Source organism: Neltuma alba, unplaced genomic scaffold (genome assembly GCF_004799145.2).
Source record: "Neltuma alba isolate B1F8T4 unplaced genomic scaffold, ASM479914v2 tig00010438_pilon, whole genome shotgun sequence".
NCBI lineage: Eukaryota > Viridiplantae > Streptophyta > Magnoliopsida > Fabales > Fabaceae > Neltuma > Neltuma alba.
Window position 1 is genome coordinate 290,854 of NW_021635334.1, and position 27,958 is coordinate 318,811.

General features: G+C 29.0%; 2 protein-coding genes across 2 annotated transcripts in view; both read left to right on the plus strand.

Moving 5' to 3' along the window:
- The first annotated feature begins 25 nt into the window (after positions 1-25).
- LOC114756594 (disease resistance protein At4g27190-like) lies at positions 26-27,892 on the plus strand. The gene is made up of 4 exons (XM_028945542.1): positions 26-279; positions 9,418-9,523; positions 22,307-25,417; positions 27,518-27,892. The coding sequence occupies exons 1-4, from the start codon at positions 26-28 to the stop codon at positions 27,890-27,892; spliced, it is 3,846 nt and encodes a 1,281-aa protein (XP_028801375.1).
- The window catches only part of LOC114756595 (uncharacterized), a 42,713-nt gene continuing 42,643 nt past the window's right edge, over positions 27,889-27,958 (plus strand). The window contains exon 1 of the mRNA XM_028945543.1: positions 27,889-27,957. Within this exon, the coding sequence (XP_028801376.1) occupies positions 27,889-27,957 (69 nt within the window). The remainder of the gene's footprint in view (position 27,958) is intronic.

Genomic DNA, 27,958 nt, shown 5'->3' on the forward strand with positions numbered 1-27,958 from the left:
ACCTCAGGAACATCGCTCACAACGTATGATAGCTTGGTCCTACCGAGTGCCATTAGATATTTTGGTGGTGCTGGCTACCAAGACTACTTATAGCATCACAAGTTCAGGAAAGTCAACCTTGGAGGCTAACTTTTGCGATGCAACCTTGCTTGGGTTTGACAAAGAATGGATTGATTTGGTTCGGTCTCGAGTTTTTGGTGTTGACATGTCTGATGTGTTGGCAGCAGAAGAGGAAATTCAGGTGAAAGAGATCGAGCTGGAGACGTGTGACTTTGCCTTGTAACAAGTTCGAAAGCAAAGAGAAGAAGCCAGAGAGCGAATTGCAGTGATTGATTCTTAACTGTCAGGTCCATTGGAAGGTCGCGAGAAGTTGACTACGGAGATAACAGAGTTTAGGGAAATAATAAGTGCCAAGGATAGACCCTTTGGCATTTAATTGTGTGTTTGATTCGTACTTTTTGTTAATTGATTTCTGTTTATAAGAACACTGGAATTCTGAGCAGACCATAATGCATATGATACAGACTAAGACTCGCCTGTGTTCCAACCAATAACAGCAGGACAGAGTTTGATGTTTGCATAATTAAATTTGGCCTTTATGTTTGATGGATGATCCGTATCTGTTGTTGGTAACGATTTTCAATCAAGAAAAGCAACCATATTTATAGGACAAAAACCGACATAGATATCCAATACTACCTCTAGTACTTAATATAAAATCTCGTTTGACTTTTATTTTGATTCTTTTTTTTTTGATACTAGACTTTTATTTTGATTCTAAATATAAGATCTTAATCCACTTTGTTTCTCATATTTATACATATTTTTTCAAAATAGCCTTTCTAATAATAATAGTTCTACTCAATACACTTGGTTAATAGGGATATTTTAGAAAAGACAACACCTATTTATTACCAAAAAAAACTAACTTAACTTATTTTCTTAATCTTTTTAAATTAGTTAACTAGCTCTTATAATTAGGACGGGAGATAGTATTTATTATACTCAAGCATAGGCAAATTGATCGGCTATCAATTTTTTTGTTTTTAACTACAACTGTCCTCGGGTAGTTTAAAAAAAAAAAAAACTAAAAAGACAAGGTGTGCAAGTGAAATAAGATAAAATAGATACAATTTAGCCTTTGCTCTTAATATTCGATGGATTTGATTTTATTGTCGGTGAACTATATTCCTTGAACATCACCAAAAATAACTAAATAAATAAATACAATGCGTATCAATTTTTCATTCTTATTCTCTATTAGTCTATTCTATCATTTCAATTCTGTCTTTATATATATAAGATCAAAATCTTTGAAATATCCCCTGTACTACAGATAATGGTTTTTCAAGCACAGTACAATTAATTAATAAAGTTGTTAAATCAATTAATGAGTGGCTATGAGTAATTCAAATTCTTGGTCTTTAGAGGTAAGCATAATTTTTCTCTATTTGTGGAATGTGTATGGGATCAAAATTTGAGCAGCAAAGAAGACCAGGTGCTCATCAACACAAACGGGAAAAAAAAAAAAAAAAAAAAGCCTTTGTTCAATAGGACAGAGCTGGAAAATCGTCCCCCCCCCCTCTCTTGCGTAATAGTGGTGATTAGCTAGCAATATATTGAAATTCTCACTGCTCAATTTAATAGTAATAATTATAGGAAGAAAACCATACAGGTAAACTTTGTCATTTATGCAAATTTTTTTATGAAAATTTTTTTATTTTTAATTAAATTCAGTTGAAATACCAAAATCTAAATGCAAACCTGCGCATTAACCAAATTTCTAACCAAACCAAAAGGTCCGCTTGGGAATTTCTAAATTTTGTTAAAAGACGAAATGCTCTTTTGCTGCTGCAAATCAAAATTGAAAGTAGGTGTAGACCTAATTTCAATTTTTTTTACTTATTTTAGTTGGATTTTATTGAGCATACATAAAGTTGTCATGCCTCAATAATGGCACGATGGACCGGGGGGTCACTAATCTGGCTGAACCTGATTTATCATATATATAAATAAATATATGTGTACGTGTCAAATTTTTATGAGATCAAATTTCCAATCATGACAATTAAAAAAGGGTTAAAGTACATATAGTACCCTCAAGTATTTTTTTTTATGCATATAATACCCCAAAGTATTTTGTGGTACATCTTGTATCTTGAAATATTTTTCTAAGAGCGTTCAGTATTGTGAAGTACTTTTGATGTATCTAACAGCTCAAAATATTTTTTTCCAGGCGTCCAACACCTAAAAATATTTTTTGAAGCACCAAGGCAAAAAATATTTCAAGGCATTAGATGCACCTAAAAAATACTTTATGGTGCTGAATGCATTACAAAATATTTCAGGATACTGGATGCACCTTATAAAATATTTTGGGATGTTGAATGTAACTTAACCCATAAAAAAAATCCTAATCACATAATAACAATATAACTCTTAATTAAATGGGATATGCTTTAAGAAAATAGAAGAACGAAGCAGTATTAATGAGAAGGCCTGATAAATTTTTATGCAAAGCAGTGAGAAAGCCTGATAAATTTTTAGGCAAAGAAAGTATCACTTTGTGAACTTTGTACTTTGATTTAGGTCTTTTTTACTAATAAAATTTTTTATGGGGGGCGATTTCCCCAATTTTCCCAAATTCATATATATCAAATTACAATAGCTAATTATTCAACTTCATCACTTTTCATTAAAAAAAGGGTTTCTTCAATTTGATTGAAATTTACATTCGAAGTGTAAATAATCAATTAAAGGACGATCTCCCCAACAAGGCTAACATAAAATAAACATATTGTTGTATGATTAGTGTGGAATGCTTTTTTGACGATTTGGGTGTGGAAAAAAGATACCTTAACATTAAAAATATTTAAAAGGCTTAAAGAAAATATTTCCATTGGACCAACATATATAATTGAAGATTGAGAAATAAAGAACCATAAAATATTTAAAGAGGCGGACAGATAGAAAAGCGAAGAAGACAAAATTTTAGTAGTAATTATTGTCAGTAACAATGCCCATGAGAAACGAATGTATGTAACAATTTTTATAACGCTATTAACAACTTTAATATAGCAATTAACATCAGGTTTTCTGGGAAATTCAACAAACTCCAGCGACCAGAAACAATTTTTTTTGAAAATTTTTATAACTTCGATATAACCGTTAACAACTTTTGTAACGCTATTAACAACTTTAGTATATCAGTTAACAACAGATTTTTCGGAAAATTCAACAATTAGTCACTGGAGCTCCAGTGGAGGAAACCAATTTTTTTTGAAAATTTTTACAATTTCAGTATAACGGTTAACAATTTTTGTAACTCTATTAACAACTTCAATATAGCAATTAACAACAGATTTTCTGAAAAATTCAACAAACTCTAATGACCGGAAACAATTTTTTTGAAAATTTTTACAATTTTAATATAACCGTTAATAATTTTTGTAACGCTATTAACAACTTTATTATATCAATTAACAATAGATTTTTAAAAAAACTCAACAATTGGTCGCTGAAGCTCCGGCGGAGGAAACCAATTTTTTAAAAATTTTTACAACTTCAGTATAACGGTTAACAACTTTTATAACCTTATTAACAATTTCAGTATAGCAGTTAACAACAGGTTTTTGAATTTGTTAAAGGCATTACTGAAGTTATAAAAATGCCATTTTTTGAATTTTTTTGAAAAACTTATTGTTAACTGCTATACTAAAGTTGTTAATAGAGTTACAAAAGTTGTTAACCATTATACTGAAGTTGTAAACATTTTCAAAAAAAAATTATTACCGGTCGTCGGAGCTTGTTGAATTTCCCAGAAAACCTGTTGTTGATTGCTATATTGAAGTTGTTAATAGTATTATAAAAGTTGTTAACTGTTATATTAAAGTTGTAAAAATTTTCAACTTCAGTATAATGTTAACAGTTACATTTTTTTGAAAATTTTTACAACTCTAATATAACGGTTAATAACTTCGATATAGCACTTAACAACAAGTTTTTCGAAAAATTCAAAAAGTGGCATTTTTATAACTTCAGTAATGCTTTTAACAAATTCAAAAACCTGTTGTTAAAACTTATTTTAGTTGGATTTTATTGAGCATACATAAAATTGTCATGCCTCAATAATGGCAAGATGGACTAGAGGGTCACTAATCTAGCTGAACCTGATTTATCATATATATAAATAAATATATGTGTACGTGTCAAATTTTCATGAGATCAATTTTCCAATCACTGTACATATAGTATCCCAAAGTATTTTGTGTTGCATTTTGCATTCTGAAATATTTTTTATAAGCGTGTCCAGCACTGTGAAGTGCTTTTTGATGTATCTAAAATTTTAAAATATTTTTTTCGGGCATCCAACACCTAAAAATATTTTTTTGTGCATATAGCACCGAGGTAAAAAAATATTTCAAGGTATTAGATGTACCTAGAAAATATTTTAGAATGCTGAATACACCACAAAATATTTTAGAATATTAGATGTATCTTAGAAAATATTTTGAGATGCTGAATGTAACTTAACCCATAAAAAAAGAAATCCTCCACCATAATAACAGTATAAATCTTAATTAAATGGGATATGCTTTAAGAAAGTAAAAGAATGAAGTAGTATTAATGAGAAGGCCTGATAAAGTTTTAGGCAAAGTAGTGAGAAAGCCTGATAAAGTTTGATGCAAAGAAAGTCTCACTTGTGAATTTTGTACTTTGATTTAGGTCTTTTTTACTGATAAAATTTTTTATGGGGGGAGATTTCCCCAATTTTCCCAAATTCATATATATCAAATTACAATGGCTAATTATTCAACTTTATCACTTTTCATTAAAAAAAGGGTTTCTTCAATTTGATTGAAATTTACATTCGAAGTTTAAATAATCAATTAAAAGACGATCTCCCCAACAAGGCTAACATAAAATAAACATATTGTTGTATGATTAGTGTGGAATGCTTTTTTGACGATTTGGGTGTGGAAAAAAGATACCTTAACATTAAAAATATTTAAAAGGCTTAAAGAAAATACTTCCATTGGACCAACATATAAAATTGAAGATTGAAAAATAAAGAAGCATAAAATATTTAAAGAGGGGAACAGACAGAAAAGCCAAGAAGACAATATTTTAGTAGTAATTATTGTCAGTAACAATGCCCCTGCGAAACGAATGTAGATACATCATAGGCAATATTTTATTTAACGTTTAAAAAAGTACCATTCATGATAGTTTATAACTATATTTTTCATTTATTCCGATGTATCAAAAAAAGTTTCATCGTGTAAATTCAATTTAATTCAAATTTTATTATATTTGGTTTCTTTTTTATAACACTTTTTTTTTCATAATCTTATTTATTTATGATACTTGCCTATATTTACTATGTATCAAAATTTGTACATAAATTTCAATAATTTACCATTATTCAATATTTTCATATTGTATATATGGTGTTTTGTTTCTGGGAGGGTAGTTAGAAAATGTTCTGTGTAAAGTTAGTAAGGAAAAAAAAACTACTGCCTTTTTGACAATTTGGACGGGGAAAAAGATACTTTAATACTAAAATATTTAAGCGGCTTAAAGAAGACAATTCTATGGGGCCAACACATTTGAAGATTGAGATGCAGGGAGGCATAAATTATTTAAAGAGGGGGCACAGAAAAACGAAAAAGGCAGCATTTTATTAATAAATGGTTACCCAATTTGCTTTTACTACCCACAAATCGATGATAAATAATTAAAAACAGAATAATAATATTGGAAAAGACTTGTAAAGTTGACTTGATGACCGGATATCTAGGACTTGAAATCTCATATACTTATGACGTCAAATTTCCAATCATGACAATAAAAAATCCTAATAACCATAAAAACAATACAAATCTTAATTAAGTGGGATACGCTTTTAGGAAAATTAAGTTGATATGATTTTTATTCAGTTAAATAATTTTTTTAAAAAAAATGAAGGAAAAGAAAGATGAGGAATAATATAACAAAACATATGAATTTAATTCTGCTTTGCATTATCCGGAGCGCCAGCAGAAATGTGGCAGTAGAAGGGGTCGACTGTAGAAAAGGGGAGAAAAAGAAAAACAATACGTGAAATAACGAAAACCGAAATGACGTTTATACTTACCTACCTCCAACGTTTCTTGTTTAAGTATAGAAACGCATTCTCATCTTTGAAAAATATTCAGAAGTTCTTAATTAGGCATTTTGGTCTGATTGGTAGTTTGTTAAAAGTATAAATAAAAATTTAAATTTTAATATTTTAACTGGATTTAACTGAGATTTTCCTTTATTTTTGTTATCCTTTGTCTTTATATAATATATAGATAAAAATATAATTTAAATTAATTTTATTAATTTATTTGAAAACTTCATTTTATGTTAAGTTCATTAGTTATTACTCCTCCCGATCCTAAATATAAGATTTAATTAGAAAGTTGATATTGATCCTATATGTAAGACCTATTTTATATATTTATCAATTTTCCTCGACAATTCCCTTAACAATAATCAAGTAGAAGAGAGAGTGAGGAAATTAAGAAAGATATTTAAGATGTCTTAAAAAAATATCATATTAATTAATTTAACTAGCATCCTGAATAATATACTTAAATTAGCTAATTAAGTCTTACATTAAAGACCAAAATAGTACTTATTATTACTACTTCCTTGACATAAATATGAAGAAGAGACGACAGAGAGCTTATTATTTTTTTTTCTAGGCATAGGTATTTTTTTATTTAAGATAATTATGTTTAAATCACTATCAGACATTAAATATGATTGGGCACCTCTCCTAACATAAGTTTGAACCATGACACACAATGTTGTGAAAAACTATTCCTTTTATTGTACTTAAATCTCGTTGATCAAAAGGAGGTATGGTTAGAGCCGGGAAAACGGGTCGAGCCCATCGGGCCGGCCCGTTTAGGCCCTGAAATTACGAGGGCCGGGCTTGATATTTTTCTCTTAAAATGAGAAAGAAGCCCTGGAGGGCCGAGGGCTTAAAAGGGCCGGCCCTGGAGGGCCGCGGGCCGGCCCTTTTAAGCCCTTTTATAATTTTTTTTATTTTTTAAATTTTTTTATATAATATTAATGTTATTAATTTTTTACATTGTTAATAATATTTCAAATATTTAGTTATTATTATCATTTTAAAATTAAATTTAGTTTTAGACAATAATTTATCTAATTAAATTTTTAAAAATCGGTTAATTTAGACTTTAATAATGATTTGATTTATATTATATGCGTTGATATTTTTAAACTATATATATATTTGATAATAGAATATTTTTATACTTATATAACTTGTGATTCTATAATTTGAATTAGAAATTCATGAGTTTCAACAACAATGTTTCTCACATTAAAGTAAAATAATAGTTAGATTGCAAAATTCAAAAATAAAATTCTTATAAAGAAGAAAAACTTGATATTTTTGTTACGAAAGAAAAGCATACTTATGAAGAAAAGTAATTAATTATAGTGATGATGAAGTTTCAAAAGATGAATGATAGTATTTATTTATTGCACAATTGCATTATAAATAAAACTTTTAGATGTTGTTATCTTGTTAATGAATGTTTTAGATGTTCTTAGATGTTGATGAATATTTATATATGATGATATTTTATATTTGTGACTTAATTTTATTCATATTTATGTCTTTTATTAATAATTTCATTGGTTTATTTTTATATTTTTATAAAAAAATTTGATAAATATAAAAAAATAGTATTTTTCCTTAAACGGGCCAAAAGCCCGCGGGCCGGCCCTGGCCCTGTAGCTTAAGGGCCGGGCTTAGCAAATTGGGGTATTTTTAAAATTTCAGCCCTGGAGGGCCGGCCCTTTTAAGCCCACCAGCCCTGAAGGGCCAGCCCTGGAGGGCCGGGCCGGCCCTGATTCCCGGCTCTAGGTATGGTATTAATACTAATGTGAGACTGCGGTCGTGGGCATGAAATTCCTCCGCGAAAAAAAATTTATGACCACAAAATTTGCAACAGGTCATTCACAAAAGCATAAATCCACTGTAAAATCCATCTGAAATTTCAGACTTAGCTAACAACTGAATTTTAAATGTAGTAACGATAGAACTGGATAGACGATAGAAGTTTCCATTTCATTTCTTTCAAACTAGTATATTTGGTCAATTTTCTAAAAATAATAAATAAAAAAAACTATAATGCAAGTACTTACAGAATTTATTTTAAACAACTCAAGAACACAGCACACAAAATTTTATTAATGAGAAGGCCTGATAGATGTTTATGCTCAGATAGTATCAGTACTTTGTAATTTGTACACACAAAATATTGGTACTTTGATTTAGGTCCTTTTCAGCAATAAAATTTTTTTATAAGGGATTTTTTCCCAAACCCAAATTCATATATATCAAATTAAAATCGTTAATTATTCCTTTTTTGGACTGAAAATCGATAATTATTCAGCTTTACCGCTTTTCATTACAAAAAGGTTTCTTCAATTTGATTGAAATTTAAATTCGAAATTTAAATAATCAATTAAAAGACGATCTCCCCAAGGCTAAGATATTATAAACATGTTGTTGTGTGGCTAGTGCAGAATGCTTTTTTGACAATTTGGGTGCGGAAAAAAGATACTTTTACAACAAAAATACTTTAAGAACTTAGGAGAAATTTTCTATTGGGACAACACGCGTGAAGATTGAGAAATAAAGAAGCATATTCCACCAGAAAAAGAAATAAAGAGGAGGGCAGGTAGAAAAGCGGAGAAGGCAATATTTTATTAGTTTATAACTATATTTTTCATCATTTAAATTTAATTTCATTCAAATTTTATTATATTTGTTTTCTTTTTTATAACAGGTTTTTTTTTCATAATCTTATTTATGATACTTGACTATATTTTCTATGTTATAAATTTCAATAATTTACCATTCAATATTATCATATATTGTATATGTGAGGGTCTTGCCGATTGATTCCGGAAGGATAGATTGTCCTTCTGTGTGAAGCTAGTGACCAAAAAAAAAAAAGGTATCATTTGGGTGGGGAAAAAGATGCTTTAATACTAAAGTAAGGCATAAAGAAAACATTCCTATTGGGCCAACACATTTGAAGATTGAGAAAGAGAGAGGCATCAAAGAGGCGAATACAATGGACGATGAATAATTTAAAATAGAATAATAATATGAGGAAGACTTACAAAGTTGACTTGGTGACTGGACAACTAAGAAGACTCGTGAAATCTCATGTACTTTCAATAACTCCTCCATAACTGAAGTCTCACAAGTTAACATTATTTCGCAGTGCTTTTTCAAAATAGATCTTAGTGCTCTACTTTTCTGGTAATTAAGTGCGTTACGTTATTGATTCATTCTTTTAAAGTTTTATCTCGTTTTGTTTAAGTCTTTGTTGTGATCTCCAGTAAGTTTTGTTCTCAAAGCGATCTGATTTGGACAGAAAGCTATAAGGAGACTACTCGATCTCTTGTTGAAGGCATCGTCAAGCAATTTGTAGTCTGCAAAACACAGGTAAGTTCATCACTTTCCCTTTATATCTCTTATTTACTTTTCATTTGTCACTGGGTTTAATGATATTACAAGTTTGTGTCTCTCTTCTACTTTGTTACTTAGACTTGAAAGGAAACATTAATTTCGCTTTTTTAGATAATGCTCTTCTACGTAAGCAATCTCTTCATGACTAGCTAAATAATTTTCAATTGATATTGACAATAATATTCATTTGATAAAGCTATAATAACTTCAGCAATCCATTCGAAAATTTAAAGTTGGGGAAGATTTTTGGGGAAGCAGTAGAAACAACATTGAGCTTCAGGCCAAAAAAAAGGAAACAACAGTGTGCTTTTGAAATGAATCAAATTTACTATATACACTTCAATAAAAGAGAAAATAAATTTTCAGTTTGGTCGATCTTTTAGTCCTGCAGTACTGGTATAAATTGTGGTCCTTAAATGAAACTTTTCCTTAAATTTTTCTGTCAAACACAATCAAGTGTCATAACTTTAAAATTTATCATTAAATTATAAATTAAAATTGAACAACTACCCAAATGCGATTGGAAAATTCCACATAATAAATTTAAAAAACTTGATGTAAGTGCTTTTCTTGAATTGTTATACTGTATTTCCTTTTTATAAGTTAGACTTTGAACATATCTAAAAAGTTAATATAAATTCTGATTCATTAAATTTTTATTTTGATTTTAGTGTCTCAAATTTTTTATTTAAAATATTAATTTTTATAATTTAATAAATATTTAGACTATTTTATTTTTTGATTAGTCAAAATCTATTATTTTAAATTTGATAGAATAAAGCGTCTATTTAGTGAAAAATTCCACCTCAAGGTACAAAAATAGGGTGGTGGACTACAGGCTGTAATTGCCTGCAGATATAAATAAAAGTCACGCTCAGGGCTTCAGGCTAGAGCTAGTAATACGCGGGCTCAACCTGCTAAGGAGTGACAGGTTGGGTTGATAAAAATTAAATTCTTTTTAAAATGGATTTTTTGAGCCCGTAACCGTCAAGATTGAACCTGCGGCTAATCCGTAGGGTTGGTGGTCCGGCACGTTTTATTTTTTAAAATTTTTCCCTCCCTCAAATATAATTATGTTTAGTTCTTTAATCTTTTATCTCATTCTTATTATTTAAAATTATCATAATGTAATATATCTTTTGTTTTGTATTGTAAATTTTACTTGTGTCAGAGTTATTTGAGCAAAAAGAAAGTAATTCTACTTATGAAGTTTAACCAAATAATTTCACATCTTTATATCATTTTTTGAACTATATTAATATTGAATGATAGCGCATGGTTAAGCACTTGATAGTGATGTGTCATATTGTGTTTGTATTATTATTAATTTACATTTGTTATGTTTTAATTTGGGATGTATGTTTAATCACTTAAGATGATATATCATGTATGCTTATAGTAGTATTTTGGAATGTTTAGAACTTTGGATTTCGTATTTTATTTATAATAATTTTTATACGTATATTTTATTTTAGGTGTTTAAAAATTAGAATGAATTTTATTAAAAGAAAACAAAAAACACAAAAAAAAAATTTTTAAAAAAAAGTGGTAGGTTGGCGGGTCTATCCTGACGGGGTGGGTTGGAAAAATATCAACCTGCTAGAAATCGGCCCTTTTAGGACAGGCCCGTCAGTCTTTGAGCTCGCCACAGGCCAACCCATAACCAACGGGTTGACCCGTATTACCGGCTCTACCTCAGGCCTGTGAGCCTCTATACGGAAAATGCGTCTGTTTGCTCTGCTTTGTCCGTATTATGTGACTAAATTGACGTGCATTAATCAGGAGCTAACATTTGATAACATGACTGTTAACTAATCATAGTTTAGAGTTAAGAGAGAATTACAGTGAGATTTCAAGTGAGGAAAAAATTGAAAAACAAATATTAAAAGTTGTCATTCTCACTATAGGACTTGTCATTATATAGTGTTAAAGTTGTTATTGAGGTTTTTTAATAATTATTTTTTTTGTGGGATTTGATTGTAAATTTTTCTAAACTTTATTGTGCGATATGCTGACATTTAATGTTTAAAAAAATTGCTTTTAATAAAAAATAAATTATGCATAACAAAAAAATCAAGTAATAATTTCAACATAGCTGGCAATTAAATTTCACACGACCAACAAAAGCAGCATAGAATCCAATACACATTTCAATATATTTTTGTTTGTCTTCATTTGATGCTCGTTACAATAATGTGTGCCGGATAAAAATCAATTTCCTTTTAGGAAAAAATTATCTAATTCTAATGCCAATCTAAAAATAATTTTTGGGTTTAAATTGATTTTTGGACTTTTAAATTGGCTTTTGAAACTACGAAAGCCAATACAGTGCCTGTTTAGTAAGACGTTTGAGGGGTAAAAAGTCACTTATAAATATGATAAGTTAATTTGTAAATTTATGAACTATTTATCACAATTTTTTGGTCAATCTGATTTATAAGTCATAAACTATTTTTTTAAGCACGGTTGTAAAAGTATCTAAAACTTATTTATAACTTATGAAAAAGTAATATTTTTGGATTAAAAGGCATTTTTGCTTTTGTGTCTATGTTATTTTTATGTTTCTCTCTATGCATCTTTTGTACATCCAAATCAATTTTTAGTTATTTATTTTTGATATTATCTTAAAGAAAATAAGTTTTAACAGTTTTTATAATATGCTTAAATTTTAATATTATTTTTTATTTCATGTTGGTTCAAAATTTTTCACATCAGTATAATTTCCAGTTCAAATATATTTTATTTATTAAATATAATTTATTATTATAATAATTTAAAATTATTATATTTTGTAAATTTATATTTTTAATTATTTTTTATTATTTAATAAAAATTATATCTATTTTGATTATCTTTTAGAAAAGGACATTTAGCTGTATGTGTTCAGTGAGGCAAGATAGGATTTGAAAGGGTAAGGGCACTGTTGAAGCCTTAATAACAACCTACCTAATGCAACAGTAATTAATTTAACCAATTAAATTTCAAACTCAATATCCCAAGAAACATATATCAACGTAACTCTTCAAAAGAGATAGCATAAAATCACAATAATGGTATTAGAAGTCATGAGAATGCGAAGCTGGTAATGGGATAATTTCACTATTTGATGGGAAAGAAGAGATGTCTGACAGGCTGTATTGAAGGCCACGCTTAGGCCTGGGCCCTACATGACAGGACCATACACACATTATTGGAGAGAGGAGAAGCACGAAACCATGCTTAATTAAACTACAAAGAGAAGGAAATTACATAAATCATCAATTAATTATAACAAATATGAGAGTTAGTTATAATAAATATGAGAGTGATAGGAACGCAATTTCGCCCAATATTTTTATATAACATTAAATTATAAGATAAAAACTTTTATTTTATTTCCTAACTTAAAAGAATTTTACTTAGGTCCTACACAAAAAAACAAAAGGAAATACATGAGGGTCTAATCCAGGAAAAATAGAAAGAAGGGAGAAAGATGCTTTAATACTAAAATATTTGAAAAGACATAAAGAAAACATCCCTATTGGACCGACAGAGGGGATACAGAATTTGCTTTTACCACTCACAAATCGGTGAGAAATAATTTAAAATAGAATAATAATATGAGGAAGGCTGGTAAAATTGACTTAGGGTGTGTTTGGTTGAAACCAAACCGTGGTTTGGAAAAGTGATTCTAGAGAATAGATTCTGTGAAGAATAGATTTTGTAAAAAAGTGATTCTGAGAAGTGAGAGTGTTTGGATAGTTGTTATCAGAAGCACTTTTTATATATACAAATTACTAAAAAAAAGACATAAGTTAATATGATAATTACAAAAAAAATAGATTTTATGATATATTTTAATTTGAAGGAATAAAATTGTTAATAATATATTTTTTACCAACATAATTAATAATACATAAGATAATATAATTAATAAATAATTAATATGTATATATATTTATAAAATATAAGATTGAATATGTTTATAAAAAAATATATTTATAAAAAAAATAACAAGATACATATCATATAGGCTCTCACACTCTCCCTTTTTTCTCCAAAAGCAAAAAAATTTTGCTTTTTCCAAAACCATGGTTTTAACCCAAAACCATGGTTTTGACCCAAAACCATGGTTTTGGTTTTTAGGGGGTGTTTGGGTGATCTATTCCCCAAACCATGGTTTGGGATGTCACCCAAACACACCCTTAGGTGGCCGGATACCTGAAAAGACTCTTGAAATCTCATATGCTTGTGCCTTCCGTAACTCTTCCATCGCTGAAGTCTCATAAGTTACAACTTCGCAGTGCTGTGTGTGCTATCTCAGTGTTCTATTTTTCTGGTAATTAAGTGTGTTGCGTTATTGATTCATCATCTTAAAGTTTTATCTCATTTTGTTAAACTCTTTGTTACTATCTCCAGTAAGTTTTCTTCTCAAAGCGATCTTACTCTCCTGTGGAAGGCATAGTTGAGTAATTTGCTGTCTGCAGAACACAGGTAAGTCCATCACTTTCTCTTCATATCTCTTATTTACTTTTCGTTCCTCGCTGGGTTTAACTCTATTACAAGTTTGTGTCTCTCTTCTACTTAAGACTTGAAAGGGAAATATTAATTCCTCTTTTTTTTTTTTAGATGATTGTGAGCGTTTTTCTCTTCATGACTAGCTAAATAATTTTGAATTGATACTGAAAATAATATTCATTTGATAAACCTACAATAATAACTTCACCATCCCATTCGAAAATTTAAAGTTAGGGAGATTTTTGGGGAAGCATTAGAGTGTTTTTGAAATGAATCAAACTTATTATATGCACTTCAATAAAAGAGAAAATAATTCATAAATAAATTGTATATCTTTTGATGTTGTAGAGTAAGGAGGAAACAGTAGAAGAAATTGAAGCCGAGATCCTAATTCAGCACTAGAGAAAGAGGCACTCAAAGGTTCAATAGGTAATCCCCATTTGAGAAGGACATCTCTACATATAAATTTATTAATTGGTTGACTATTTTCAATATGATAGCAAGTTCATTTTAAATTTGTAGTTTGTTAGGTTAGTTATTTATAATGAATAAGTGTTATTTTTTCTAAATATTTTAATTAATCATATGTATCAGTTAGAATAATAATTTGAGAGAACTTTTAATATATATAATTACTACAAGGACTATTTTGAATAAAATAAATAAATATGATAGACAAAATAGATTTAGGTCTTATATTTAAGACAAAATCAAATGTCAAACTAGTTCTTATATTAAGAATAAGTTATTTTTTGGGAAAAATTTCAGAAAAAGAGCCTTAAAATTATCACTTCCTAATTCAAACACTAAAAAGTTGAAAATAACAGAGAAGAAAATCGTACTTGATATGATATTTTGTAAATATAGTTAGATGACTAAAATTCCTTCGTATCAGATTTGGGAAAAAAATCAAACTTGTCATTAGCAATATATTTTGTGTCATGGGATATTTAACACTTATCATTATTAGTTCATAACTTATTAATGAATAATTTGTCATTACTAATATATTTCTTATGATTTGTTATTCAATATTTATTATTATCAGTTTACAACTTGTTACCAAACTTTTTAATATAAGTATATTTTAGTTATTTAACTATATTTACAAAATTACTTTTAAAATAGAGTTTGGTTTTCATCTAAATACTTCCAAAGTTGAAAGAACGGCGATGCACGTTTGCCTACTTCTTTTTATTCACCGGAACACTTTTGCCTATTACTAATAAAAAATGCTTATTTTCTACGAAAAATTTCAGAAAAAAAACTTTAAAATTTTCACTTCCTAATTCAAACACCAAAAGTTGAAAATAATAAAGAAGAAAATGGTATTTGATTTGATATTTTGTAAATATGGTTAAATGACTGAAATTCCTTTGCATAAGATTTGGAAGAAAAAAAATCAAACTTGTCATTGACAATATATTTTTTGTCATGAGATGTTCAATACTTATTATTGTCAGTTCATAATTTATTTATAAATAATTTATCATTAATATATTTCTTATTATTTATTGTTCAACATTTATTATTATCTGTTTACAACTTATTACCAAACATTTTAATATAAAAATATTTTAGTTATTTAACTATATTTATAAAATATGAGATCACACACCACTTCTTTTCTTAAAATCTTGAAGTGCAAGGCGCCTGGTGTGTGGCAGTAGTATCATATTTTTGAAGTTTTTTATTTGCCATTTTCTCTATTTTTTTATAATTAAAAATGTACAATTTCACATGTGAAAGAATATTTATTAAAATATCTACTAATGTGTCCCAGCTGTGGAGGGCGCGTGTGGAATATGGTTCAATATTAGTGCTCCTCTTTTGGTGGTCCCCACCACGTGACATGCTCGTCAAATAAACGATATCCTGCTCGTGATGATTATTGTAGACAGCAATAACTCTTCATCATCAAAGTCACCCCACTGGAAATTTCGCAGTGCTTTGTGCTGTTTTCTTGGAAAGTACGATAAGTTGATCCATCCTTTAATTTTTAGTTTTGTATCATTTGACTTTAATTTCATTGAGATTAATATATTGGGGGTTCTTCTATTTTGACAGTTTTGCACTAATAAATTGGTATTAAATATGATAATTTTTGGAAAAATCTAAATAAAATCCAGCTGAAATACTTAAATTCAAATTAAAGCTTATATTTTTTTTAACAAATTCTTAATCAGGCCATAAGGCCTAATTTAGGATTTTTTTAATCTTGTTAAATGACTAAAATGTTCTTATTTTATTAAAAAGAAAATTAATTAGTTTATAATATAATTTAAAATGTTTGATTAAAATATTTTTAAAGATTTTAGTTATATATACACATTTTAAACATGATAAAATTATTTATGTGTTTTTTTGTTGTAAAAGATAATTATAAGAGATGAGAGAACGAACACTTGGGAGGGGTAAAATAATCAAGTTTTTTTTAATTAAAGAGTGCATTATAGTCATTTAATAACATTCATAAATCCCTAGAGGCCTTATGACCTAATTAGGAATTTGTGAAAAGTGTAAACCTAAAGTTGGATTTAGGTATTTCAGTTGGATTTGATTAGAATTCTCTCATAATTTTACGGATTAATAATCTTTGATTTTTTACTTTTACTCTCAATTTGATTTTAGTTTCTTAAGTTTCAAGTCATAGGTTTTGGTTCTTCAAAAAGCAAAATAGTCATAGTTTTTGTTGAATTACAAGGATGAATATTTTAAATCAAAAGAAATTTAAGAACTAAAGACTATGATTTAAAATTTGAAAGACCAAATATTATATTAATAGTAATTTTATTTATGATATCTAAACAAAATAGACTGCATGACACACATTTTAAATTTAAATATTATAATTATAATTATTTAAATATCATCACTAATAGTCTTCTTCTTCTTCTTCTTTTTTTTTTTTCCAGTTCCCTTTTGATTTGGTTGATCGCTTTTACTGCTTCTGGAAGTTTTTCTGTGGAAGGGATCAGTCAAAGAAGTGGTACGCATGTTTTTTGAAATTCACTTTTCTTTTCCTCATTATATGCCCTTTATTATTTTCCATGTATTTCATATTTAAGGGTTATTTAAGATATAAATTCAATAATTATATGTTTGGCGTTGTTAAACTAATCTTAGTTAATATTACATATAAAAATTCATAACAAATAAATTTGTATACATGAAAATGATCCATTTTTATAGCATATATTGGCGTTTTCCTCTAAATAATTTAGTTGAAAGAAAAAGAAAATCATATGCTAATAATGTTTGTGTGTGTGATAAAGCCTTTTCCAATCACTTGCTGCGGAAAGTAGTTAGCCAAAAATATAAACATGACATAAAGCAAAAAGAATATGAGGCTTTACAAGAATTATCCTACTTTAGTTTCTTAACTTATATTTTATACATAGCTTACTCAAAATTAGTATCCTAAAATTTCATATTTTTACACACGCATCTCACCACCAAATAGAACCGTCAAAACGGGTTAAGCCCATCGGGCCAGTCCTTTTAAGCCCTTTTAAGTGGAGGGCCGGACTTGTATTTTATGTGGTTTAAAAGGAAATTGGGCTTAAAAGGACTAGCTCTATAGGGCTCAAAAATAAAAGGGCCAACCCTTTAGGGCCAAGGGCTAGTCCTTTTAAGCCCGCCTATTTTTTTTATTATCAATATATTTATAAAGATATAGATTAGTCTTTTATGAATAAGTTTAAATTAGAAAAATACTTATAAGAATCAATATTCAAGTTAGATAATTGAAAAGAATTAGATGTCTTGGACTTGTGGAAGAATAATTAAAATCAATTTTCAATTCTTTCAAAAATAGTAGCTGATATTCTTAACATATTAATCACTATAATAGCTAGTAGATCTTCATTTACCATCGGTTTACATATCCTAACAAAGTGTAAAACTCTTCTTATTCGAACAAATATTTAGGCTCTTATTTGTACTTATAACTACTGTATAGTTTTATTTTAGATAAGGTAAATGAAGACAAAAACCTTAATATTTTTATTATTGAAGAAAAGCTCACTTGTAGCAAAGAACAATCAAATATTGCTGATCTTGATAATACTGATGAAAATGAAGATAAAGATAATAATGATGTTGATATTGTTAATCTTTAGCTGTTAGGTTTTTATCTTTCTGTTTTTCATGTTTTGTTAGATTTTGATTTTTTTTTTATTTTGGACAATAGTTTATTGGCATTTAATTTTTTTTTCTATACACCACTAATTTATTTTACTTATATTTATAATTTGAATAAAAAATCTTAGAAGTTTTGTTGTTTTATTTTTTATTTTAAAATAATTAAAAAGAATTTAAATTTTAAAAAATAACATAAAAGGGCTAGCCCTTTTAAGCCTTGAGCCCGCATATTCAAGAGCCAGGCTTTAATAATTAGATAATTTTAAGGTATGTGGGCTTTAAAGGACAGACCCTTTTAGGACCATAAAAGGCCGACCCTTTTAGACCCTGATCCTTCAAGCGCTAGCCCTTTAGGGCCGGGCTAGCCTTTATTGAGAGCTCTACCACCAAGCTATCACGAAATTTATGAATGGAGCTTGCTAGAGAAACTCTTAATTATTTGAATATTTATAGTAACATTCAGGGACTGTTTCATTTCCTGTTTTCAGAACAGTTTTTTTTTTTCTTTCTGAAAAGCAATTAAAAAAATTGTTTGAAAATGTGTGTTTGTTTATGTGCTTTGAAAAATAAGAAAAATATTAAAAATTGTTCAGGAGAAAAAAACATATGTTAGATGTCTTCTTATCTTCTTGTTCTGTAAAATTAGAAAATAAGTGGAGAAACATTATGGGCATGCTTGTTTTATTGTTTTGGAAACAATTTTTTATTTTTAAAAATAAAAAAACTTGTCTGTTTGTTAATTTTTAACTAGGTGTTCTGCAAAACAAAAAATAAAAATATATTTCAGAAAACAAAAAACTCAACAATTTTTACAATTTTTTTTTGAATTTTTTGTATCATGTAGTTTTTTTTTTTTAAACTAACCTTTTTAGACACTCTCCCATTCTATCTCTTATGCTTATCTGCATTGTTTCTCAATCATCTATCTTTTTTTGTCCATTGTCAATGCACTTTCCGCTCTGCCTCTCACTTCTCTAGTCGTTTTTCAAGTTGATTTTAAATACAATATTCCTGAAAAAAAATTTCATTTTCAAATGCAAATTTTTGGAACAATTACCCAAACATGTTTTTTTAGTTTTATAAAACTTATTTTAAAAAATTTATAAAATTACTCTAAAAACGTTAAAATAAAATAGAAACAAACAAAGCCCAAGTTTTTAATTAAGGACAATTATGCAAGTATAAAAATATTCTTTCACCTTTTATTTCACTGTTTTATACTCCCCCGGTCTTTAAAATAGGACTTAATTATTGAGTTAATTTTGATCCTAGATATAAGATCTATTTATCATATTTATCAGTTTTTTCTGAATTACTCTTATTAATACTCCTTCAAGCATAATCAATTAAAAGAGGAAATGATGATGTTAAGAAAGATGATTATGGTATTTTAAGAAAAATATGTCATATTTCTTATAATTAACTAACTTATTTAACTTCTTTAATCTAATTAAATTAGTAATAAGTCTTATATTAAGAATAAAAAAAGTATATGTTTTTCAAATTAATTATTCAAACAGATTTTTTTCCAAAGTTGTTTTGAAAGACTACTCTTCAAACTTGGTTTAAATAACATAAAAAAAAAAAAAGAATCAGAAAGCTCTTAAGCACTCAATTAAGCCCACAAGAATTCCAGTATGTTATTTATTTCTCAATTCATTTCTTAATCTTTTTATACTCGAAAATTTGAACATTAACGAGGCCCCTTCCTAATTTTGCAAATTATGCTCAGCATTATACACTAACCTCCTTCACATTTTGTCTTAATTACATAGATCTCTTGTTTATTTTGAATAATACACTTACATCTAAATTATTAATATGCTAGTTTACCCTTCATCATAATGCTAATTTTCTACTTTTGCTGAAAATGTTTTGAAGAATTGATGGGTTTTCTTTTTCTTTTCCCTTTTTCTTTTCCTTTTGAAAATAGTTATTTGTTTGATATCTTTATCATATTGGACATAAACTTAAGTACTTTAGTAAATGCAGACATATAAAAGACTTGATGGAATATTTGGTTAATTCTTTTGATAAATATATACTCGACCAATTATATTTATAAATTTAAATAATTTGCCTAATTTCTCCATCTTATGGTATTTATATTATATAACGGACAAAATGCGTTTCAATTTTATCCAATTTTTTTAGACATCCTAATATTTTTCATAATTAATTTTAGTTAATTCTCCTTTAACTAACCAAAATTTTATAAATTAAATAAAATTCCTTTTTTGGACAATTTCCTTTATTTTCACCACAATTGCAACAAATATTGTCCAGGACATTTACTCCATTTGCCATGAATTTCTAAGAATTTTATGAATTTTTGGGCATATTTTTTAAAATGCTTATCCTCACGGACCCAGAACTTTTTAAAATTATGCTTTTGCCTCAATTAGAAATGAGACTATGAACGATTCATAATAATTACCTGAAATCCATAATTTCTAGCCACACCTTTGGGCCAAATAATTTTTAGGATAATTAGACCTCCAGCCTCGCCCATCAGCAGATTTATTAGGCTTGGGAGCTGGGATTGATTTGTTTTAATTTTTGGAATTATGGTTAGGAAATTGTGGACAATTTCCTAACGTGTACGTAATTAAATTTCATCATCAATTCCCAACCAATAAGTAACTCTTCCAAAATCTATTCTCCTCATAAAATAATTTCTGCAGTTTTGTCGTCTCAAAATTTAATCCCAAATTATTTATCCTTTAATTTTTTCGAAATTACAATTTTAAAGCTAAAAAATTATTTCAAAATAAAATATTCCATTTCCTTGGGTAAAATTCTCTTAGTAAATTTTATTAATTCTCACAATAATTATTTCGGACTTTTATGTAATTTTAGTTTATTATATAATTTGCGTAAATATTACCGAATCAGCCAAAAATAGCCCTTTTATTCCCACAAATTCCTTTTTGAGGTATTCTCTTTATTTATGCCTCTCTAAAGCCTCCATTTTTTTTTTAAACCTCTGCTATTTTTCTTGAGTTTATGATATTTTGTGAATTTCAGGAAAACTTTTCATGATTACTTTTTTTTCGGCTGAAAACTTTTTAAAACTATACTTTCATCCCAACTTGACATTTCTATATGTTTCTCTATAATGTATTTGAAATAAATTAAAACCCAAAAACAGGTTAAAGATGGTATGGTAACTTTTATGACGTTTGGTAATAATTTTTTTAAATAATGTTAGAATTTGAATATGTAGGCAAAAGTACGTACGAATCTTAATTTTATGTCATTTTCATTTAAGTCATGTGAGTCTACGCTCTACAAAATTTCTTATTTGGTCAAGACTTTCCTCATTCTTCGCAATCTTAATTTAAAACAGTATATTTGTAAATTTTATAGTCAATTAATTAACCAATTAAAAAATTTTGACCATAAAAAGTTTACTTATATGTAAAATGAATCTTTTTCATACATTGTGATAATTCATTTTAATATTTTGAGAAATATTCCAAAATAAAAATAAAATTAATAAGGGTTAATATAATTTTGAGTCCTTTAAATTTGTTATTATTTTAATTTTAGTCCTTCTAGTTTCACCTTTTAGTCGTTTAAATGTGAGTTGCATGGGAACAAATTTACCAAAAGAGATATAATCATAATCTATAGGTTGACATTAAAAATATAAAATCACAATTTGTAGATTGACATTAAAAATAAAAAACATATGTTTTTAAAAATTATATAGTCAATCCGCTAACCCATCAGGAGGCACTAACCTGCTAGGTTTGACCCGCGGGTCTGCTTGTATCCTGAACTCTTTTAATTAGGAGGCATTTATTAAATATTGATATTGGAAATTAAGTTGGTCCAAAAAGATAGTATGCATACAATTTAAATATAATACAATTTTATTTTATGACATTTTTGTGTTTGCAATACTGTAATTCGTTTATTACTTATCTATTTATATAGCTAATTATTAATTAAAATTTGGATCCCAGAACACTAACAAAAGAGAATGCAAATGGTTGGGCATTGACTACACCAGAGATTTCATTACATATTTGTAAAACATTATATATCACCATAGCTTTTCACATTTTTAATTACTATTTTTGGAATCCTAATTTAATGTCCTGTCCATTTTAGATGGCATGCCCTGGGGAAGGTATTTTAACAGATCTTGCCAAGAGATTGGTAGATAAAACCATAAAGGAAGTTAATTACTTTCGTCATTTCGAGACTCATGATCACGAGTTTGATGAGGACAATCAACTTTTGCGTAGAAGATTAGAGAAAGTTCGAAAGGATATTGACGACGCCAACATTAATGAGCATGAAGTTGAAGGTGAAGTTCAAGATTGGATAAAGAAAGCTGATAAACTAATTCAAATGAATGCTGAAGTTAGGCAAACAAGGTGTGATAGCTGTTCTTTTCTTAGGAAATATCGACAAGGCAAGAGATTGGCACAGAGGGTGCAAGTCATTAAAGATCACATCCAAAAATATAAAAACTTTGAAAGAGTACCTTGCCCAGTTAAACTTCCAGGTATGAAGTACCATGCTTCAAAAGACTTCATTGATTTTGAGAGCAGGAAGACAAAATTCAAACAACTTGTGGAAGCTTTAAAAGATGGAAATCATTACATGATTGGATTGCAAGGGATGGGGGGAACGGGTAAAACCACATTGGCAACACAAGTAGGAAAGCAAGTTGAAGAATCCAAAGCATTTGAGAAAGTCATCTTTGTTGTTGTGTCTAATCCTCCAGATGTCAACAAGATTCGAGGCGACATTGCAAGGCAATTAGTTTTGGATTTAGATCCAAGAGTTGAAGCAGATCACTCAAAGCTTCTATGGTCTAAAATTTATGGTTATGAAAAAAAATTACTTATAATATTAGATGATGTGTGGGAGAAGTTAGACCTCACCGAAATTGGGATTCCATCTGGAACTGATCACAAGAATTGCTATGTTTTGTTAACTACCCGCCATTCAAAAGTTTGTGAAGCAATGAGATGCCACCAAACAGTTCGCCTACACACGTTAGCTGATGAGGATGCATTTTCACTTTTTCTATCTCATGCTGGAAGTAATGATTCTGAGGGTCTTGCACACGATTTTGTGAAGGAGTGTGGAGGATTGCCAGTTGCAATTGTAGCACTAGCTGGAGCATTAAGAAATTGGCCCGTAGGTGAATGGAATGTAGCTTTGACAACCTTACGAAATTCCAAGCAATTTGTTGATATTGATGAAGATTTAGTGACTATTTATAGATGCTTAAAATTAAGCTATGATCATTTAAATGATGAGAAGGCTCAAAGGCTATTTTTATTGTGTTCTATTTTCCCAGAAGACTATGAAATTCCCATAAACCTTATTATTAGACTTGGTATAGGGTTAGGAATTTTTGGTGAACCTGACGAATACTGTGCATCAAGAAGTCGAGCAGTTGCAGTAAAAAATAAACTCATAGCTTCTTCTTTGCTATTGAAGGTTGAGGGAAAAGAATGTGTAAAAATGCATGACTTGGTTCGTGAGGTAGCCCAGTGGATAGCAAAAGAAGATATTCAGGTGATTACAGATTCAACAATGACTTTAAAAGCCAACAAGCGATTTGTGTTTTGGAGTGCTGATGATTTTCCTGATCAACTTGATGATGCAAAACTTGAAATTTTACTTCTTTGGATAAGTGGAAATGCTCTAGTGAAAGATCCAAATGCATTCTTTGCAGGAATGTCAAGGCTCAAAATTCTGTCTTTACTCAGTGGATATGGTAGAAAAGTTCCCACTCCATCACTGTCACAATCACTTCTTTCCACTCCATCACTGTCACAATCACTTCTTTCATTGAAGAATATTCACACTATTATCTTGGATGGTTGGGAATTAGGTGACATCTCTGTTTTGAAGAATCTTCAAAGTCTTGTGACGCTTGAATTGAAAAATTGTTTAATTATTGAATTGCCCAAAGATATCAAGGAGCTACAGAAGTTGAGATGGTTGGGATTAAAGAAGTGTGAAATTCAAAAGAACAACCCTTTTCGAGTGATTGAAAGATGCTCACAATTGAAAGAATTGTATTTTGTCAGCAATTACAATGTCAAAGACTGGAAGCCAGAGGATGACAAAGAAATTGAAGATGAAATTGCTTCTGATATATCTCCTTCTACATTGCAATTTTTTTTTATTGCTTGTGATGTCTTGAAAGGCTTGACTCATGATGATAATGGCTTACCAAAATGCTTCAATACAGATCATATGAAACATTTACTATCAAAAGCCATGTTTAAGTACCTTGTGGAAAGATCAGAAGTTCTTGAGCTGGGAAATTTAGGACAAACAGGATGGAAAAGTCTTGTCCCTGACATTATTCCTGTGGAAGATGAAGGCATGGATAATTTAATCAAGCTTTACTTGTATGAATGGACTGACATAGAGTGCCTTATTGATAGTAATCAGCGTCACAATCATAACATGACAGTCTTCTTGAACTTGATTGAGTTGCATCTGGATAATGTGGATGTGAAAGAATTATGTTGGGGTGCTACGCCTTCAGGCTTTCTTGAGAAGTTACAGATTTTAAAGTTAAAGGGTTGTAGGAAACTGCAAAACATATTCTTAGATGAAACTCTCAAACTTCCTCATTTGAGGGTATTGAAATTGAAAGATTGCACAATGTTCCAACTAGCAATTTTCAAACCCTCTATTGCTCAAAGTCTTGGGAAATTGGAAGAATTAGTAGTTGAAGGTTTTGCAGAATTGAAAAGCTTAATCGCAGATAAGAGTTCAGAAGAAGAAATGGGGGTTGTTAATGATCAAAAAGGTGATGGCTCATTGTTTCCGGCATTAAAGTCTCTTCAAATTAAAGAATGTGGCAAATTAGAAAAGGTATCTTCATTCCTTCTAGCTGGAGACCTTCCCAATTTGAAATATCTATATATATATGACTGTGCAAAGCTAGAATACATATTCGGTGAATATAGAGGTCAAGTTGTGCAAGAGGAAATCAAAATGCTCTATTCGCTAGAAGAGGTGAACCTTCATGGAGTACCAAGTTTCATTAACATATTTCAAAAATGCAAGAGATATGTGCTAAGGCCATCTCAAGTTTCAAAGGAAGATTCAGAGGAGAGACCTAAGAACTTTAAGATGAGTGCTTTCTCTTGGGCTCATGGGTGTTGTTTTCTGGGCCCAAATACAAATACTAATATTGGAGTTTCCAATGCTACACTGCTAAAAGACCCCACAATCTCCCAGGTATGCTACTTTAGTCTTGCTCTTTTTGTCCAAAGGTGTTTATTCTATTAATTAATCTTCCATTTTAGCATATCGTATATGAATGGTTTATAGTCTTATTTTTTCCTTTTATTTACATATATTTTTATATTTTTGTGTTATTATAATTTTATGTATGGGTTCCTTAGTATTTAGTCTTGATAAAGTGCACCTTTACAGTAATTTAATCAATATTGTCTTTATCACGAAATTTAGTTAATATTTAACACTAATTTTTCTTAAAAAATTAGTCTATATTTAACTCCTTGGATGTTGTGGGGCTACCTGCGTCCATTCTGAATGGCGGAAAAGAAATTCCGCTTGTTTAAATTAGTTTTCTTTTGATATTTAAAATGCTCATAATCTCAATTTAATATTCATTATTTTGGACTATTTATATCTGTTCGATGTATATTGATATACTAGCATTTCATATTCTTGATTTAAAATTTGAGATCTATTTTTGTATCTCAGAAATTTCACTAAACTGACGTGATATTTTAATTACACTAAATTTAATGTCAATTTGCCTAACATTAATCTTTTTATTGCAGTAAAAATTAAAGACAAAGGTAAAATACTCACACGCATGCACGAATAGTGATAATAGGTAGCATATGATTAACATGAGCAGGAATTTTGGTTAATTCAATGCTTTATTATTTTTTTATTTTTTATTTTTCTATTATTTGACTAGTATCAGGGGCATGGAAGTTATTAGTTGAATACCTTATAAATCACATTTTATTTTTTAAGGCATGTCAATTGATTGGTTTTATTGAAAGTGTGACATGGCACTTCTAATGTGACGAAGAAGTAAGTGAATCTCATCAGAGAAACAGTGAGGGGAAAAAAATGATAAGTCATGTTTGTTTTTACTTCTTGTTTCTTTTCTTTTAATTTATATGCGAGTCCTGATAGGCCATATTTATAGTCTTTTTTTCTTTATACATATTTTAATTTTTTATGTTATTATAATTTTATGCATCGGTTCATCAGTATTAAGTTTTGATAAAAACAGTCATTTAAATAATATTTTCTTTATAAAAATTTAATTAATATTTAATATTATTTTTTCTCAAAAAATTAATCTATATTTAAGTACAGATTTTGACCCAATTAATGATTTTTTTTTTTAGGTTTGTGTACATGACAGAAAGCTCTTGGAAAAAATAAAATAAAATTATTTCTAGTGAAGTAAATTTAAGAATCTTGAAAGAATACAAATCAAATGTAGTGTTTGGATAGAAACCAAACCATGGTTTTAAAAGTGCTTTTACGGATTACGAAGTAAATATGTGAAGGAGGTTACCTCGTTTTGCGGAAAAGTGCTTCTGAAACCACAGTTTTGGAGCACCCAAACAGGCCCGTAAAATCGGATACCACAAGCAATTAAAAAAAAAGGAATTCTTCTATGCATTAAATTGAAAAAAGTAATTTTATATTGTGTAATTACTCGATTTTTCTACAACTGCAATATTTATCAATAGAATGAGTCTTCATCAGAATTCATAAAGCAGTTATATTAATTATTTTCTTCAGTGCACTAAATTAAGGAATATATATACTATCAAAATACAAACACGTACAGCTTTCGTCTTGGGTTGGAACTGCACACACTCGATTTTTTCATTTCAGTAAAAATTAAAGAGAAAAATAAAAATTCACACGCACACGTGAATAGTGATAACATGCATGTCATTAACTCGATTTTTATTTTATTTTCTATTATTTGACTAGTAGTGTGGGCATGATGTTACCAGTTGAGTGCATTAAAAATCGCAATCTTATGATACATGATGCTTGACAAACTTCTTTATATTTAATGTATTTTCTGATACATTAATTCTTTTTCGGTTCATCTATGGTTATAATGGGATTGTTATTGAGATATATGATCATATGATAGAAAGTGATTAGTTACATAACTAGGTTGAATCTAAGAGAAGTGATTGGTTGTAGGAATCACATGTATTGAGTGAAAGGATTGAAACATTTCATTCAGCTGAGTGTCTTATGAGACAAGCATTGAGCCTACAAAATATAAGGGACATGATGCTTGTTGGATGTTCAAAATTACAGTCACTATTCAGTGTATCCATCGCCACAACCATCATGTTGGAGTATCTGTATGTTGAGGACTGTGAAGAATTGAAGCACATTATAACAAATGAGGCAGAGGATGATGATGTCCATCTCAACTGCACCTCCATCTTCCCAAAACTACAGAGACTTTATGTTCGGAATTGCAATAAATTGGAATTTATATTTCCATCCGCTCTTTCCGGAGGTCTTCAAGAATTAAAGTCTATAGATATTTGGAAAGCTCATGAGCTGAAATATGTTTTTGGAAAATACAATGAAGAAGAGGGTCTATCATATGAGCATGAAAATAATGAGCCTCACATTCATCTTCCTGCATTGGAATCACTATACCTCCGTTATGTACCAATATGATCAGTATTGGTATCAAGAAACATCAACCAGAGTGCCCATCTCTACAGATTATGGAAGCACCAAAGG

Excerpts from the sequence above, each read along its gene's own strand:
- LOC114756594 (XM_028945542.1), top strand. The coding sequence starts at position 26 with ATGATAGCTTGGTCCTACCGAGTGCCATTAGATATTTTGGTGGTGCTG. Across the intron at positions 9,524-22,306 it reads TTGTAGTCTGCAAAACACAG|ATGGCATGCCCTGGGGAAGG; the intron begins GTAAGTTCATCA and ends TGTCCATTTTAG. Across the intron at positions 25,418-27,517 it reads AAGACCCCACAATCTCCCAG|TCACTATTCAGTGTATCCAT; the intron begins GTATGCTACTTT and ends TCAAAATTACAG.